Source organism: Mesoplodon densirostris, chromosome 8, assembly GCF_025265405.1.
Source record: "Mesoplodon densirostris isolate mMesDen1 chromosome 8, mMesDen1 primary haplotype, whole genome shotgun sequence".
NCBI classification, from domain to species: Eukaryota; Metazoa; Chordata; class Mammalia; order Artiodactyla; family Ziphiidae; genus Mesoplodon; species Mesoplodon densirostris.
The window spans coordinates 35,862,805-35,877,478 of NC_082668.1; the positions used below are offsets into that span (position 1 = coordinate 35,862,805).

General features: G+C 39.9%; 1 protein-coding gene across 1 annotated transcript in view; it reads right to left on the minus strand.

Moving 5' to 3' along the window:
• The window catches only part of LOC132494723 (aldehyde oxidase 2-like), a 96,236-nt gene that overhangs the window by 6,049 nt on the left and 75,513 nt on the right, over positions 1-14,674 (minus strand). Inside the window, 2 exon segments of the mRNA XM_060105942.1 lie at positions 9,892-10,086; positions 10,236-10,242. Coding sequence (XP_059961925.1) covers positions 9,892-10,086; positions 10,236-10,242 — 202 coding nt within the window.

Genomic DNA, 14,674 nt, shown 5'->3' on the forward strand with positions numbered 1-14,674 from the left:
GTCTCATTAGATGTCATCCGCTTCAATTCTGGAAAATCTTTACTGTCAGGTCACCAGGTGATTTGCAGTTCCAGTCAGAGTTTGGTTCTTTCTTTAGTGTGTCATATGAATCTAAGAATCTGTTCCCTGGAGTTTGGTGGCACAAGGGTTGGTTAGTAGTACTTGAAAGGGCCCTCTCCAGCAAGGTCTTCTAGAGGTTTCTTTTCCAAAAGACAAAATCTCCAGGTTTCAAGGTGTGATGCTTAAGGTCTTTGTCTTCCTAGAGTACCTGTGAAAAGATTGTCCTACCAAAACAGAGTTATTTTTGATAGAAGCAATTAGGCTTTTGCAATATTGGAGTACCTCTCCTTTTATAAGTTGTGGATCAAAAGAGGCAAGAGCCAATTGCATTGGGCGTCCTGTGACTCTCTCAAAGTTTATGAGTTCCAGAAGGCATGGATCTGAGATTTAGAAGGACCAACTTCAATGCTTTTGGCCAAGGTATTTGGAGGGCCTCTACACATTTTGCCAATTGAGAATAGTGCTATTAGTGTGTCTGACTAAATCAGAGGATTGAGGGTGGTAAATACAATAAAAGTGTTGTAAAACCAACCAAACAGTGCCGACTTGTCGAAGTATCTGACCAGCGGGACTTCCCTGGCAGTCCAGTGGTTAAGACTCCGAGCTTCCACTGCAGGGGGCATGGGTTTGGTCCCTCATCGGAGAACTAAGACCCCACATGCTGTGGGGCATGGCAAAAAAAAAAAGAAGTACCTGACCAACAAAATGGTTCCTCAATCACTCTGAAGTTCAAGAGGAGTTCTCCAGGTTGGGATAAATTTTTCCAAAAGTACTTTAGCCATAGAAGAAGCAGTAGCCTGTCTCAAGGGAAGGCTTCACTTCAGTGTGAAAACAAATGGACTGTGACAAAAACATATTTATATCTATGAGATGAAGGAAGTTGTATGAAATCCATTTGCCAGAACTTGAGCAGCCCATTAAGCAATGTAAAATGTCTAAGAGCCAAAATTAATGCACAGAAATCTCTTGCATTCCTATACACTAATGATGAAAAATCTGAAAGAGAAATTAAGGAAACACTCCCATTTACCATTGCAGCAAAAAAATAAAATACCTAGGAATAAATCTATCTCAGGAGACAAAAGACCTGTATGCAGAAAACTATAAGACACTGATGAAAAAAATTAAAGACGGGGCTTCCCTGGTGGCGCAGTGGTTGAGAGTACGCCTGCCGATGCAGGGGATACGGGTTCGTGCCCCGGTCTGGGAAGATCCCACATGCTACGGAGAGGCTGGGCCCGTGAGCCATGGCCGCTGGGCCTGTGCGTCCGGAGCCTGTGCTCCGCAATGGGGGAGGCCACAACAGTGAGAGGCCCGCGTACAGCAAAAAAAAAAAAAAAAAAAAAAAAAAAAAAAAAAAAAAAAAATTAAAGACGATACAAACAGATGGAGAGATATACCATGTTCTTGGATTGGAAGAATCAACATTGTGAAAGTGACTATACTACCCCAAACAACCTACAGATTCAATGCAATCCCTATCAAACTACCAATGGCATTTTTCACAGAACTAGAACAAAAAATTTCACAGTTTGTATGGAAACACGAAAGACCCCAAATAGCCAAAGCAATCTTGAGAAAGAAAAACGGAGCTGGAGGAATCAGGCTCCCGGACTTCAGACTATACTACAAAGCTACAGTAATCAAGACAGTATGATACTGGCACAAAAACAGAAATATGATCAATGGAACAGGATAGAAAGCCCAGAGATAAACTCATGCACCTGTGGTCACTTAATCTATGACAAAGGAGGCAAGGATATGCAATGGAGAAAAGATGGTCTCTTCAATAAGCGGTGCTGGGAAAACTGGACAGCTACATGTAAAAGAATGAAATTAGAACACTTCCTAACACCACACACAAAAATAAACTCAAAATAGATTAAAGACCTAAATGTAAGTCCAGACACTATCAAACTCTTAGAGGAAAACATAGGCAGAACACTCTATGATGTAAATTACAGCAAGATCCTTTTTGACCCACCTCCTAGAGAAATGGAGATAAAAACAAAAATAAACAAATGGGACCTAATGACACTTAAAAGCTTTAGCACAGCAAAGGAAACCATAAACAAGACAAAAAGACAACCCTCAGAATGGGAGAAAATATTTGCAAGTGAAGCAACTGACAAAGGATTAATCTCCAAAATATACAAGCAGCTTATGCAGCTCAATATCAAAAAAACAAACGACCCAATCCAAAAATGGGCTGAAGACCTAAATCAACATTTCTCCAAAGAAGATATACACATTGCCAACAAACACATGAAAGGATGCTCAACATCACTAATTTCACTGGAGAAATGCAAATCAAAACTACAATGAGGTATCACCTGACACCGGCCAGAATGGCCATCATCAAAAAATCTACAAACAATAAATGCTGGAGAGAGTGTAGAGAAAAGGGAACACTTTTGCACTGTTTGCGGGAATATAAATTGATACAGCCACTATGGAGAACACTATGGAAGTTCCTTAAAAAACTAAAAATAAAACTACCATATGACCCAGCAATCCCACTACTGGGCATATACCCTGAGAAAACCATAATTCAAAAAGAGTCATGTACCACAATGTTCATTGCAGCTCTATTTACAATAGCCAGGACATGGAAGCAACCTAAGTGTCCATCGACAGATGAATGGATAAAGAAGGTGTGGCACACATATACAATGGAATGTTAGCCATAAATAGAAACGAAATTGAGTTATTTGTAGTGAGGTGGTTGGACCTAGAGTCTGTCATACAGAGTGAAGTAAGTCAGAAAGAGAAAAACAAATACCGTATGCTAACACATATATATGGAATCTAAAAAAAAAAAGTTCAGGAATAAAGACGCAGACGTAGAGAATGGACTTGAAGACATGGAGTGGGGGGAAGGGTAAACTGGGACGAAGTGAGAGAGTGGCTTGGACATATATACACTACCAAATGTAAAATAGATAGCTAGTGGGAAGCAGCCGCATAGTACAGGAAGATCAGCTCGGTGCTTTGTGTCCACCTAGAGGGGTGGGATAGGGAGGGTGAGAGGGAGATGCAAGAGGGAGGAGATATGGGGATATATGTACACGTATAGCTGATTCACATTGTTGTACAGCGGCAACTAACACAACATAGTGAAGCAATTATACTGCAATAAAGATGTTTAAAAAAAAATGGCAGCAATATGGACAAGAATCCCTGGGCTGTATTTCAGACAAGTGGGACAAGTGAGATAGGCACTTTTTGCAGCCTTGGTGTTTCCCCACCAATACTGATTGATGAATGCTATCACTTTGTCAGTAGACTAATGGTTTAGTGCATGTACAGTGGTGAGCAATGGGAATTTTAGTCTTCGGTAGGCCTGGGGTGTTATTTCATCCAAATGAGAGCTTTCTCTTTATCAAACCAACAATTGTTGAATTTTAAATCTTGCTTTTCTTTTTTTTTGAGGCTGGCTAACTTCTCTAGCCAGTTTTTCTAAGTTGTCATTTGGGGAAATATCCCTTTGAACCATGATAGAGGTTTGGCTGCTGTTGGTTCCTTTAAGAGCAACATTCCTTGTGGAAATGTCAGCAAGATGATTTCCCTTAGCTTCCAGAGAGTCAAGTTTAGAATGCCTCAGAATCTTAATAATACGTAAAGTGGCAGGTAAAAGTATTGCATCCAATAATTCCTGAACATAGGGGTCATTCTAAATTTCATTTTTGCAGAAATAAGGAAGCCATGTTGCTTCCACAACATTCCAAAATCATGAAAGTGCTTCAAAAGTATATCTAATATCAGTATGAGTATTGGCATTTTTGCCCTTTGCCTAAAGTGCAAGCCCGTGTAAGAGCGTATAATTCAGCCTCTTGGCTGAAGTAGTCATGGGTAAAGATACTGCCTCAACAACATCAAAAGGGGTGGCAGTAGCATACCCAGCACAACATTTGCCATTGTCACCTTTTTTTTTCACTATACATTGTTTAATATAGCAAATATAGAAAATTAGGAAAAATAGAGAAGCTATGAAAAGCACTATTAACAATCTAAATTTAATGGACATATGGATTCTCAGAGTCAACAAACTGAAAATCCACAATCTCCTCAAAAATACATAGAACATTTACAAAAACTGGCCATTGTCACATTTTAAATAAGAACCGTCATTGAACTGTGAGATGTCAGCGTTCCATAAACGTATTTCCTGCAGATTATCATGGGGAGTCTGGAGGTGACCTGTCAGAATTAAGTAGTGGTGAGGGACCTTGTCAGTGATGGAGGGGAGAAGAGTAGCAGGGTTAAGGTTATTATAAAATAAAAGAATTATGTGGGGGCTTCCCTGGTGGCACAGTGGTTGAGAGTCCGCCTGCCGATGCAGGGGATGCGGGTTCGTGCCCCGGTCTGGGAAGATTCCACATGCCGCGGAGCGGCTGGGTCCGTGAGCCATGGCCGCTGAGCCTGCACGTCCGGAGCCTGTGCTCTGCAACGGGAGAGGCCACAACAGTGAGAGGCCCGCGTACCGCAAAAAAAAAAAAAAAAAAAAGAATTATGTGAAGAGCAGTTAACAAAAGTATTTCACAGGAGGTGAGGCAGCTGACTGAAAAATGTTGAGTGTGATGAGAACTGAGGAGATCTTCTACTGTATGGGGTATAAAAATGGATAAAGGGGATCCCACAATTATTTTCTTGGTGACCTTAACCAAAAGGCTGTAACAGCTCTATGGCCAGGGAGTATTCCAGTGCCACACGGTTCTGTTTCTGGTTATAATACCCTATGGGTTAACAGAGGCCCCTGTGTTTTGGGGTGAGTACCCCAAGGACCTTCCCTTCCTTTTCATATACAAAAGAGAATCTGATAATTGGGATGCCCAAAGGGCAGGTGGGCTCATCAAACTCTCCTTTAAGGACTTAAAAGCTATGTTGTCTGATTCTTCCCATAAAATTGGGTCGGGGTTGATGTTCTTTAGTAAAACATACAGAAGTTTGGCCATAAAAGAGAAATTTGGAATTCAATTTCAGCAGTAACCAGCTAGCCTGAGAAAAATCTCACAGTTGGTGCTTAGTTTGGGGGTCTGGGAAACTTAGGACATTATGAAGTCTGTCTGGATCTAGGTGTAGCCCTTATTCTGATATCTGATGCCCTAAATATCAAACCTGGGTTTGGGCAAATGGCAATTTTTCCTTGGTGACCTTATGTCCCTTTAAGGCTAAAAGCTTTAGCAAGTAGATGCTGTCTTCCTGTGAGGAGGCTTGAGAAGGAGAGCAAAGAAGCAAATCATCCACATATTGCAACAAAGTAGAACCTCAAGGGAACTTTATATCATCCAGAACAGCCTTCAGGATGTGTGAGACTAAGGATTCCGAGTAAAAACCCTGGGGCATTAGTGTCCAGGTGAATTGTTTTTCTTCCCAAGTGAAGACAAAATGGTATCGGCCAGCTTCATCAATCAGAATACTAAAGAATTCGCTACAAGAATCAATTACAGTAAAGAATTTACTCTGGTGGGAATGGGTATTAGTAATGTGTAAGGGTTAGGGACCACAGCGTGTCAAGGGAGAACAATGTTGTTTATTGCTTGGAGGTCCTGGACAAACCTCCACCGTGGGCCCTTGGGTTTTCTCACCAGTAGAATGGGGGCATTACAGGGACTAGTACAAAGGATACTGAGGCCTTGAGCCTTGTATTCTTTTATTATGGGCTCTGTGCATTGAAGGACTTCTTTACTTATAGGGTATTGATTAATTCTGTGAGGAGGTTTTGAAGGATCTATTTGAATCTTGATGGGAGGTGTGCTGTGAATTTTGCCAATATCGGTTGGAGATTTTGCCCATAAGGAGGATGGTAGCTCCTAATTCAATAGGCACAAATGATCAGTGTTTCCACAATCATTTCTAGTGCCATGAGAGATGGAGCAAATAAAAGACATCATAGGGTCATTTGATTCACCTTGTTGGCTGCTGTGATGACTCAAATTCTAGAATTATTCCCCCTTTTGGGAGCAAGAAATTCTGCCATGATACTTCTCTAAGAAGTTTCAGCCTCATAAATGGATAGAAGAGGAGGAACTAAGGAGAAAAGGGTGTATATGTCTCAAAGGGTCTAAGTGAAAGGGAATCAGTTCAGAGACAGGAATCTCTTGGCTCATTAGAGCTTCCCACTATTTGAACGGTTTTAGTACTCCGAAGCAGGGGCTGCTTTACAGTAGTGGGCTTGAGCACTGAGAGTGTGGCTCTGATGTCTCTTAGGACTGGAGGAGATTCATCCCCAACCTGGAGAAGTGTTTCTCTAAGCCAATTAAGAGGGAGGGTTGGGAAGAGCCCCTTTAGTTCCTTGGCACCCCATCATTGAGAATTGGGAGGCTGTTGGAAAGGCTGGTTAAAGGGCTGAAGGCACCTGAAGTGCTTGAATCTGTAAAATCTCTTTTCCAGTGTCCTAGCTCTTTGTAGTAGTAGCAGAAACTAGGAGGGTTCTGGTCTTATTTAGGGACCTTCAATTGCTGGAGTTGAAGATTAAGAGTTTTGGCTGTCTTCCTTATAGGTGAGTCATCTAGAGTGTGAGAGCACTGGTTTGTCAGATTCACTAAATCTGGAGTGGAAATAATTTTGCATTCCATTCTGTCCTTTTTTACTTGAAGGGAAAGGTGCCAGTTCGGCCCATTAATAAACATAGAGCTAAAACCCACCTGGGTGGAATCAACATCTGAAGGAAAACCAGAATTTTCTTTAAAAATTATCTGAAGTCAACTGTAACAGTCATGAACAGTTTCATCAGATTTTTGTGTGCAAGGCTGAATTTTGTTCCAGTCAACAGGCTTTGGAGAAGCCCTAGGAATTGCTCTGTGAAGTCCGGTAGCGATTGCCCAAGCCTGATAATATAACAAGGTAGTGGGCTGGTTTCCTGTTTGTAATTTTAGAAACCTTTTAGGATTTTTTCATTTAGCAGTTTTCATCCAATAGTGGGCAGACCTTCACTGACAAGCGTATGAACTAGCTGATATAAGTCAGAGAAACCAGATTGATAAGTTTGAATGACTACAGTAAATCCCTCAGCAAATCTGTGAGAATCTTTGGTTACTTTGGGAAAATATTTGACTATGGCTCACAGTTCAGCTTTAGTCTAGGGAATATAAGAAATTAAGGGTTTAGCCTCTGGATCCTCAGCAGGCTTAATTTTAAAGGGACAGGTAATGATAAGTTCAGAGGAAAAGGAGTGGGGAGAGTTTCAGAGAAAAAGGGAAGTTCAGAGAGAGAATTAGTATGGAGGAACTGAGGGCATTGAAGGAAGGGAGGAAGGTGGCACTGGAGGTGGAGCCTGAGACAAAGAAGCTGAGGAAGAAGAGCTCGAGGCTTTGGGAGACATTTTTCCTTTAATTATTTGTTTATTTCCCTCAGTTAATCTTAAAATCTTATTTTGCAGAGAGGCAATTTTACATTCAGAAGCCTCAAAATAACAATCAAAATAGGCATTCCATTCAGTTCTGGAAGTTTTAGAGCTATTGTAATATAAATTGGTTTTAAGAAAATTAAGTTTGGGGATTTCAAAAGTTCCCCATAATGGCCATTGATACTCTGTTTTTTATTTTTTGGCTTCACCGAGTGGCTTTCAGGATCTTAGTTCCCTGACCAGGGATTGAATCTGGGCCCTGGCAGTGAGAGTGCAGAGTCCTAACCACTGGACCACCAGGGAATTCCCATTATTTTAAATTGCCTTTGGTCAAGTCAGTCCATTTAGTCAGAAATATGCATGAGGAAGGACAATGCGTTTTAAACATGAAATCAGCCGGAGTCCCTCTCTAGGGTGGGGCATCCTCAGAATATTTGATAACTGGGGTATCATTTCTCAGAGGTTTTTCTCCAGAGTAAAAGAATAATTTTTTAAAAAATTTATTATATTTAATAATATATACATATTTATTGAAGTATAGTTGATTTCCAATGCTGTGCTAATTTCTGCTGTACAGCAAAGTGATTCAGTTATACATACACATATATTCTTTTTTATATTCTTTTCCATTATGGTTTATCACAGGATATTGTATATAGTTCCCTGTGCTATACAGTAGGACCTTGTTGTTTATCCATTCTGTATATAATAGTTTGCATCTGCTAACCCCAAATTCTCACTCCATCCCTCCTTCATCCCCCTCCCCTTTGGCAACCACAAGTCTGTTCTCTAGGTCTGTGAGTCTGTTTCTGTTTCATAGATAAGTTCTTTTGTGTCATATTTTAGATTCCACGTATAAGTGATATCATATGGTATTTGCCTTTCTCCTTCTGACTTATTTCACTTAGTATGATAATCTCTAGGTCCATCCATGTTGCTGCAAATGGCATTATTTCATTCTTTTTTTATGGCTGAGTAGTATTCCATTGTCTATATGTACCACATCTCCTTTATCTATTCATCTATTGATGGACATTTAGGTTGTGTCCATGTCTTGGCTATTGTAAATAGTGCTACTATGAACACTGGGGTGTATGTATCTTTTTGATTATGGTTTTGTCTGGATATATACCCAGAAATGGGATTGCTGGATCATATGGCAACTCTATTTTTAGTTTTTTGATGAACATCTGTACTGTTTTCCATAGTGACTGCACCAACTTACATTCCTACCAACAGCATTTCCCATACCCTCTCCAGCATTTGTTATTTGTAGACTTTTTAATGATGGCCACTCTGACCAGTGTGAGGTGGTACCTCATTATAGTTTCGATTTGCATTTCTCTAATAATTACCAAAGTTGAACATCTTTTCATGTGCCTATTGGCCATCTGTATGGCTTCTTTGGAGTAATGTCTATTTAGATCTTCTGCCCATTTTTTGATTGGGTTGTTTTTTGTTGTTGTTGTTGAGTTATATGAACTGTTTGTATATTTCGGAAACTAAGCCCTTGTCAGTTGCATCATTTGCAAATATTTTCTCCTATTCCATAGGTTGTCTTTTCATTTTGTTTATGGTTTCCTTTGCTGTGCAAAAGTTTGTAAGTTTGATGAGGTCCCTTTTGGTTTTTTTTGGCCACACTGCATGGCTGTGGGATCTCAGTTCCTGACCAGGGATTGAACCCAGGCCATGGCAGTGAAAGCCTGGAATCCTAACCACTAGACCACCAGGGAACTCTCCATTTGTTTAGTTTTGCTTTTATTTCTATTGCCTTGGGAGACTGACCTAAGAAAACATTGGTACGATTTATGTCAGAGAATGTTTTGCCTACTTCTAGGAGTTTTATGGTGTCATGTCTTATATTTAAGTCTTTAAGCCATCTTGAGTTTATTTTTGTGTATGGTGTTGAGGGTGTGTTCTAACTTCATTGATTTACATGTGGCTGTCCAACTTTCACAATACCACTTGCTGAAGAGACTGTCTTTTCCCCATTGTATATTCTTGCCTCCTTTGTCGAAGATTAATTGACTTTAGGCATGTGGGTTTATTTCTGGGCTCTCTATTCTGTTACATTGATCCATATTCTGTTTTTGTGCCAATACCATGCTGTTTTGATTACTGAAGCTTTGTAGTATTGTCTGAAGTCTGGGAGGGTTATGTCTCCTGCTTTGTTCTTTTTCTTCAGGATTGCTTTGGCAATTCTGGGTCTTTTATGATTCCATATACATTTTGGGATTCTTTGTTCTAGTTCTGTGAGAAGTGTCATGGATAATTTGATAGGGATTGCATTAAATCTGTAGATTGCTTTGGGTTGTATGACCATTTAAACACTATTAATTCTTCCAATCCAAGAGCATGGGATATCTTTCCATTCTAAAAGAATACTTTTCAACAACTTGCAGCTCAAACAACTCAATTCAAATAGCTTAAACAGTCAAATATCTCAAACAACTTTTAGCTCAAACAGCCTTCAGGCCTAATACCAGTCAGTTCTAAGGAAACAACTTGATCCCTGAGGAGCCAGGCTGAAGACTTCTCAGCCAGTTCCCATAGAACAGCCCCTATTCCAATGGAATAGGTGGACAGCTGAATTGACACAGTTTCAGTGAAACAGCTCCTGCTGCAGTAGTAATGAGCCAAAGGGTTCTCAGCCAGCTTCAGTTGAAACAGTCTGATCTCTGAATCAGAATAAAGTGCCAAATGAGTACTCACATACAGAACAAGACCTTAACCAGAAAGGACAAAACCTTAAAATAGATCCTGAATAAGTCCTGGAGAGCTTCTAGTGCAAAGAGGCTGGAAGCCTGAGTCCAAGAGAAAGACATACCTTCAAACTTCAGGGGCAGCAAGAAAAGCAGTGAGCTCACTGGGCTTAATTGTGGTTACTGCACCTGTTGGCTCATCTGCCCCAGAGCCATCTGGCCCCCATATGGGTTACCAAAATATTGACCTAAAACAAATAGACTGGCAGGTATTTCTCCAGCAAAACTGGGTTTATTCAGGATCAGCCAACACACTCTATTATTTAGATTTTTCAGGCTTAGGGATTCAAGAAACCTGGCATTCAATCTCTCCACATAGGAATGATGATAGGTTAAGGTGAAAACTCTTTGTTCTTGTAAACTGTTTATTCAGAAAGTAGTTTGAGGTGACTTGCTAAGTAAGTAATATTATGGATGACCACAATATCTACATTCTAAGTTATATAACATTCAAGGTATTTATTAATAAAACAAAAAAGAACCTAACAAAGTTAACTGTGATGGCATATGGTATAATTGTTAGCTATAGGATTATTTAGGAAGGACTGTTTATTGCTTATTAATTCATATCCTTTGGTATATTAAAATGCAAAGGAAATCTTTTCCTTGTTCCTAAAGAACAAGAAATCTTACTGATAACCCAGATTTAAATGTTTCTGTGTTAGAAAATTATCTCAAATGTATGTTGAACTGTTGCTTGACATATTCACATGGCCATCTTTCTTTGATGTCTATTTATAAACCAAATTTTACTTTTTGGAGGCCTCTGTGTGATGTAAAGTTATTTACAAAAAATAAAAAGGCAACTAAACTAAATAGAACTGCTTTACTATTATTATTATTATTCAAAGTAGTATTAGTAGCAGCAGCAGCAGTGTACTACTACTCTTACTAGTAGTAGTCACTACTACTACTGCTACTAATTGGTGTGTTCTACTACTATTAATATTAATACACTGGTCATAGTAGACCTTATGTTTATAGAGGATGTTAAAGTTTACAAAATATTTTCACATGCATTTAATTTTATTTTTTATTTATTTTTTAAATATTTATCGATTTATTTATTTTGGCTGTGATGGGTCTTAGCTGTGGCATGCAGGATCTTTTAGTTGTGGCGGGATCTAGTTCCTGGACCAGGGATCGAACCCAGGCCCCCTGTATTGGGAGCTTGGAGTCCTACCCACTGGACCACCAGGGAAATCCCTCACATGCATTTTATAACTTTCCACAGAAACTTTCTGAGTAAGAAGGACTGCTTTACTTTCAAAGTAAGCTGACAATGATTGTTATTCTTCCGAAAGAAGGCCATGGACTACTGTTAAGTAAATTTAATATCAATTTAGCTGGTGAGAAAAAAATAGAACCTTTTTTCTTAAGATGCGTTTCAGGTTCTACTCTTAAAATGCAGTATTAAAACTGTCTTGGAGGATTTCCCAGGTCTTTCTGGGATAAAAATAGTTTTCTTTTAAAACATAGCTTTCTTTTTCAGAACCTGACCAGTTGCAGGAGCTGTAGCCTCAGGGGACATTATGCAATAAGGCTTACCCACAACAGAGATTCTTAGTTAGCACTAGGTGACTTGTTATAGGAAATGTTAAAGTGAAATTCTCCATCAGTTCTCTATACCTATTTCTTAGCATTCAGTTCACATTTTAAAATACAAAAATGCCATGAAGAATTTTCAGAAGCCAAGTAAAAAGGTTAAATAACATTAAGAACTTTGTAATTTCTAATTCAGAAAGACAAATGCACCCCAATGTTCACTGCAGCATTATTTACAATCACCAAGGTATGGAAGCAACCTAAGTATACATCAATAGGTGAATGGATAAAGAAGATGTGAGATATAGATATATACGTATATATATACACACATGGAATATTAATCAGCCATAAAAAAGAATGAAATTCTGCCATTTGCAACAACATGGTTGAAACTAGAGGGTATTATGCTTAGTGAAATAAGGCAGACAGAGAAAGACAAATACTGTATGCTATCACTCATATGTGGAATCTAAAAAGAAAACAAATGAATGAATATAACAAAACAGAAACAGACTCACAGATGTAGAGAACAAAGCAGTGGTTACCAGTTGGAAGAGTGAAGTGGTGGGGAGGGGCAGGATAGGGGTAGGGGACTAGAAGATACAAACTAAATATGTATAAAATAAATAAGCAACAAAGATATATTGTACAGTAAAGGGAAATATGGCCATTATTTATGATAACTTTTTAAAATAAATTTATTTATTTATTTATTTATTTTGGCTGTGTTGGGTCTTCATTGCTGCATGAGGTCTTTCTCTAGTTGTGGCGAGCGGGGGCCCCCCTCACTGCAATGTGCGGGCTCCTCACTGCAGTGGCCTCTCTTGTTGCGGAGCACAGGCTCTAGGCGTGTGGGCTTCAGTAGTTGCGGCACACGGGCTCAGTAGTTGTGGCTCGTGGGCTCTAGAGTGCAGGCTCAGCAGTTGTGGCGCACGGACCTAGCCGCTCTGCAACATGTGGGATCTTCCCAGACTAGGGCTCGAACCCATGTCCCCTGCATTGGCAGGCAGACCCCCAACCACTGCGCCATCAGGGAAGTCCCTTTATGATAACTTTAAATAGACTATAACCTGGGACTTTGCTGGTGGCCCAGTGGTTAAGAATCTGCCTTCCAATGCAGGGGATGCAGATTCAATCCCTGGTCGGGGAACTAAGATCCTACAAGCCTCAGGGCAACTAAGCCTGCGTGCCACAACTACTGAGCCTTCACACCACAACTAGAGAGAAGCCTGTGTGCTGCAACGAAGAGCCCACATGCTGCAACAAAAGATCCCGCATGCTGCAGTGAAGATCCTGTGTGCTGCAACTAAGACCTTATACAGCCAAAAATAAATAAATAAAATAAAATAATTTTTAAAGTGCTATGGACAGATAATTAGAAAAAAAGTAGAGTGTAACCTATAAAAATATCAAATCACTATGTTGCACACCTGAACTAAGGTAATATTGTAAAATCAACTATACTTCAATTTTAAAAATTCACATAAAAGTGAAAAAAAAGGAACTTTGGTGTTTTATGACATTTTGAGAATGAGTTGCCTAGAAAGGAAAGAAAACAAAACAAAAACACGCAACAGATTTGTCTTTGAGAAATGCATTTGCTGAGAACACATTAGGAAGCTCTCTGCTTTTTCTAGGCAGGAAAGAGGTAACAACAAAATGTTCTAAGCCCTCCGTTTTTATTTCCCTGATTCAGTAAATATCCAGTAAATACCAATTGTATGTCTGGTGTGCTGTAATGGAGAGCTGAAGACAGTAAATCATGGTACTTAGGTGATTTGCGTTGTCCAGTGAGGGACATAGTAAGGACAAGCACGATACCATTGTCAATGTGCAGATGTAGAGGTTTGTACTGGATGCCATTAGAATATGGAGGAGGGAGTGACCAAATCCACCGTTGGGGAGGAAGGGATTCCCAAAGAATCCTGAGTAGGAGATATTTGAGGTGGGTCTTGAAGGAAGAGAGGAGGTTGGTTTGATGGAGAAATAGAGCCAAGAAACAGCACGTGAAAAAGCCTGAAATGTGATGATAGCTGCCAGATTCTAAGAGCAGGAAGCAGCTTGGTGTGTCTAGTGTAGAGTGTGTGTGTATCTGTGTCTGTGTATGTAGGGTGAAGGGTGACAGAGATGAGGTGGGGATTGAGAAGGACCTAGGAGGCTATGCTGAAGAGTTTGGTCTTAATCTGTGTTCCATTTTCTGTGTAGTAATTTACTTTAAAATACTTTAGAAATTTAGTATAAACTATGTGATGTATTTAAACATAAATTAACTTTTATCTATACCCTAGATACAGTCAACTTGTGTAGTAAATTTGCATTTGAAGAATCCAGACCATGAATTTGCACTTCAAAACTGGTTCCCTAAACATTTCAGGGCTTCCCTGGTGGCACAGTGGTTAAGAATCCGCCTGCCAATGCAGGAGACACGGGTTCGAGCCCCTGTCCGGGAAGATCCCACATGCCATGGAGCAACTAAGCCCGTGTTCCACAACTACTGAGCCTGTGTTCTAGAACCCCCGAGCCACAACTAATGAAGCCCGCGTGCCTAGAGCTCGTGCTCTGCTACAAGAGAAGCCACCGCAGTGAGAAGCCTGCAAACCGCAATGAAGAGTAGCCCCCGTTCGCTGCAACTAGAGAAAGCCCGTGCACAGCAACGAAGATCCAATGCAGCCAAAAATAAAAAATAAATTTAAATAAATAAGTAAATAAATTTATATTAAAAAAACATTTCAAATAATTTTCTAAAACTCCATCTTAAGGTTTTGTTAACTGGTATAGGGGATGATAGAAATAAGATAACATGGTTGTCTAGAAAGATAACCTGGCCCTATGACCCTTATCTGAAGAAGGTGTAGGGATCCAGCAGGCAGTGCTGGGAGCACTATTGGTTCTGAGTGCCTTCTTCCCAGAGGATGCTGTCACTTGTCCAACTGGAAGGTTAGATGATTCTGCCATC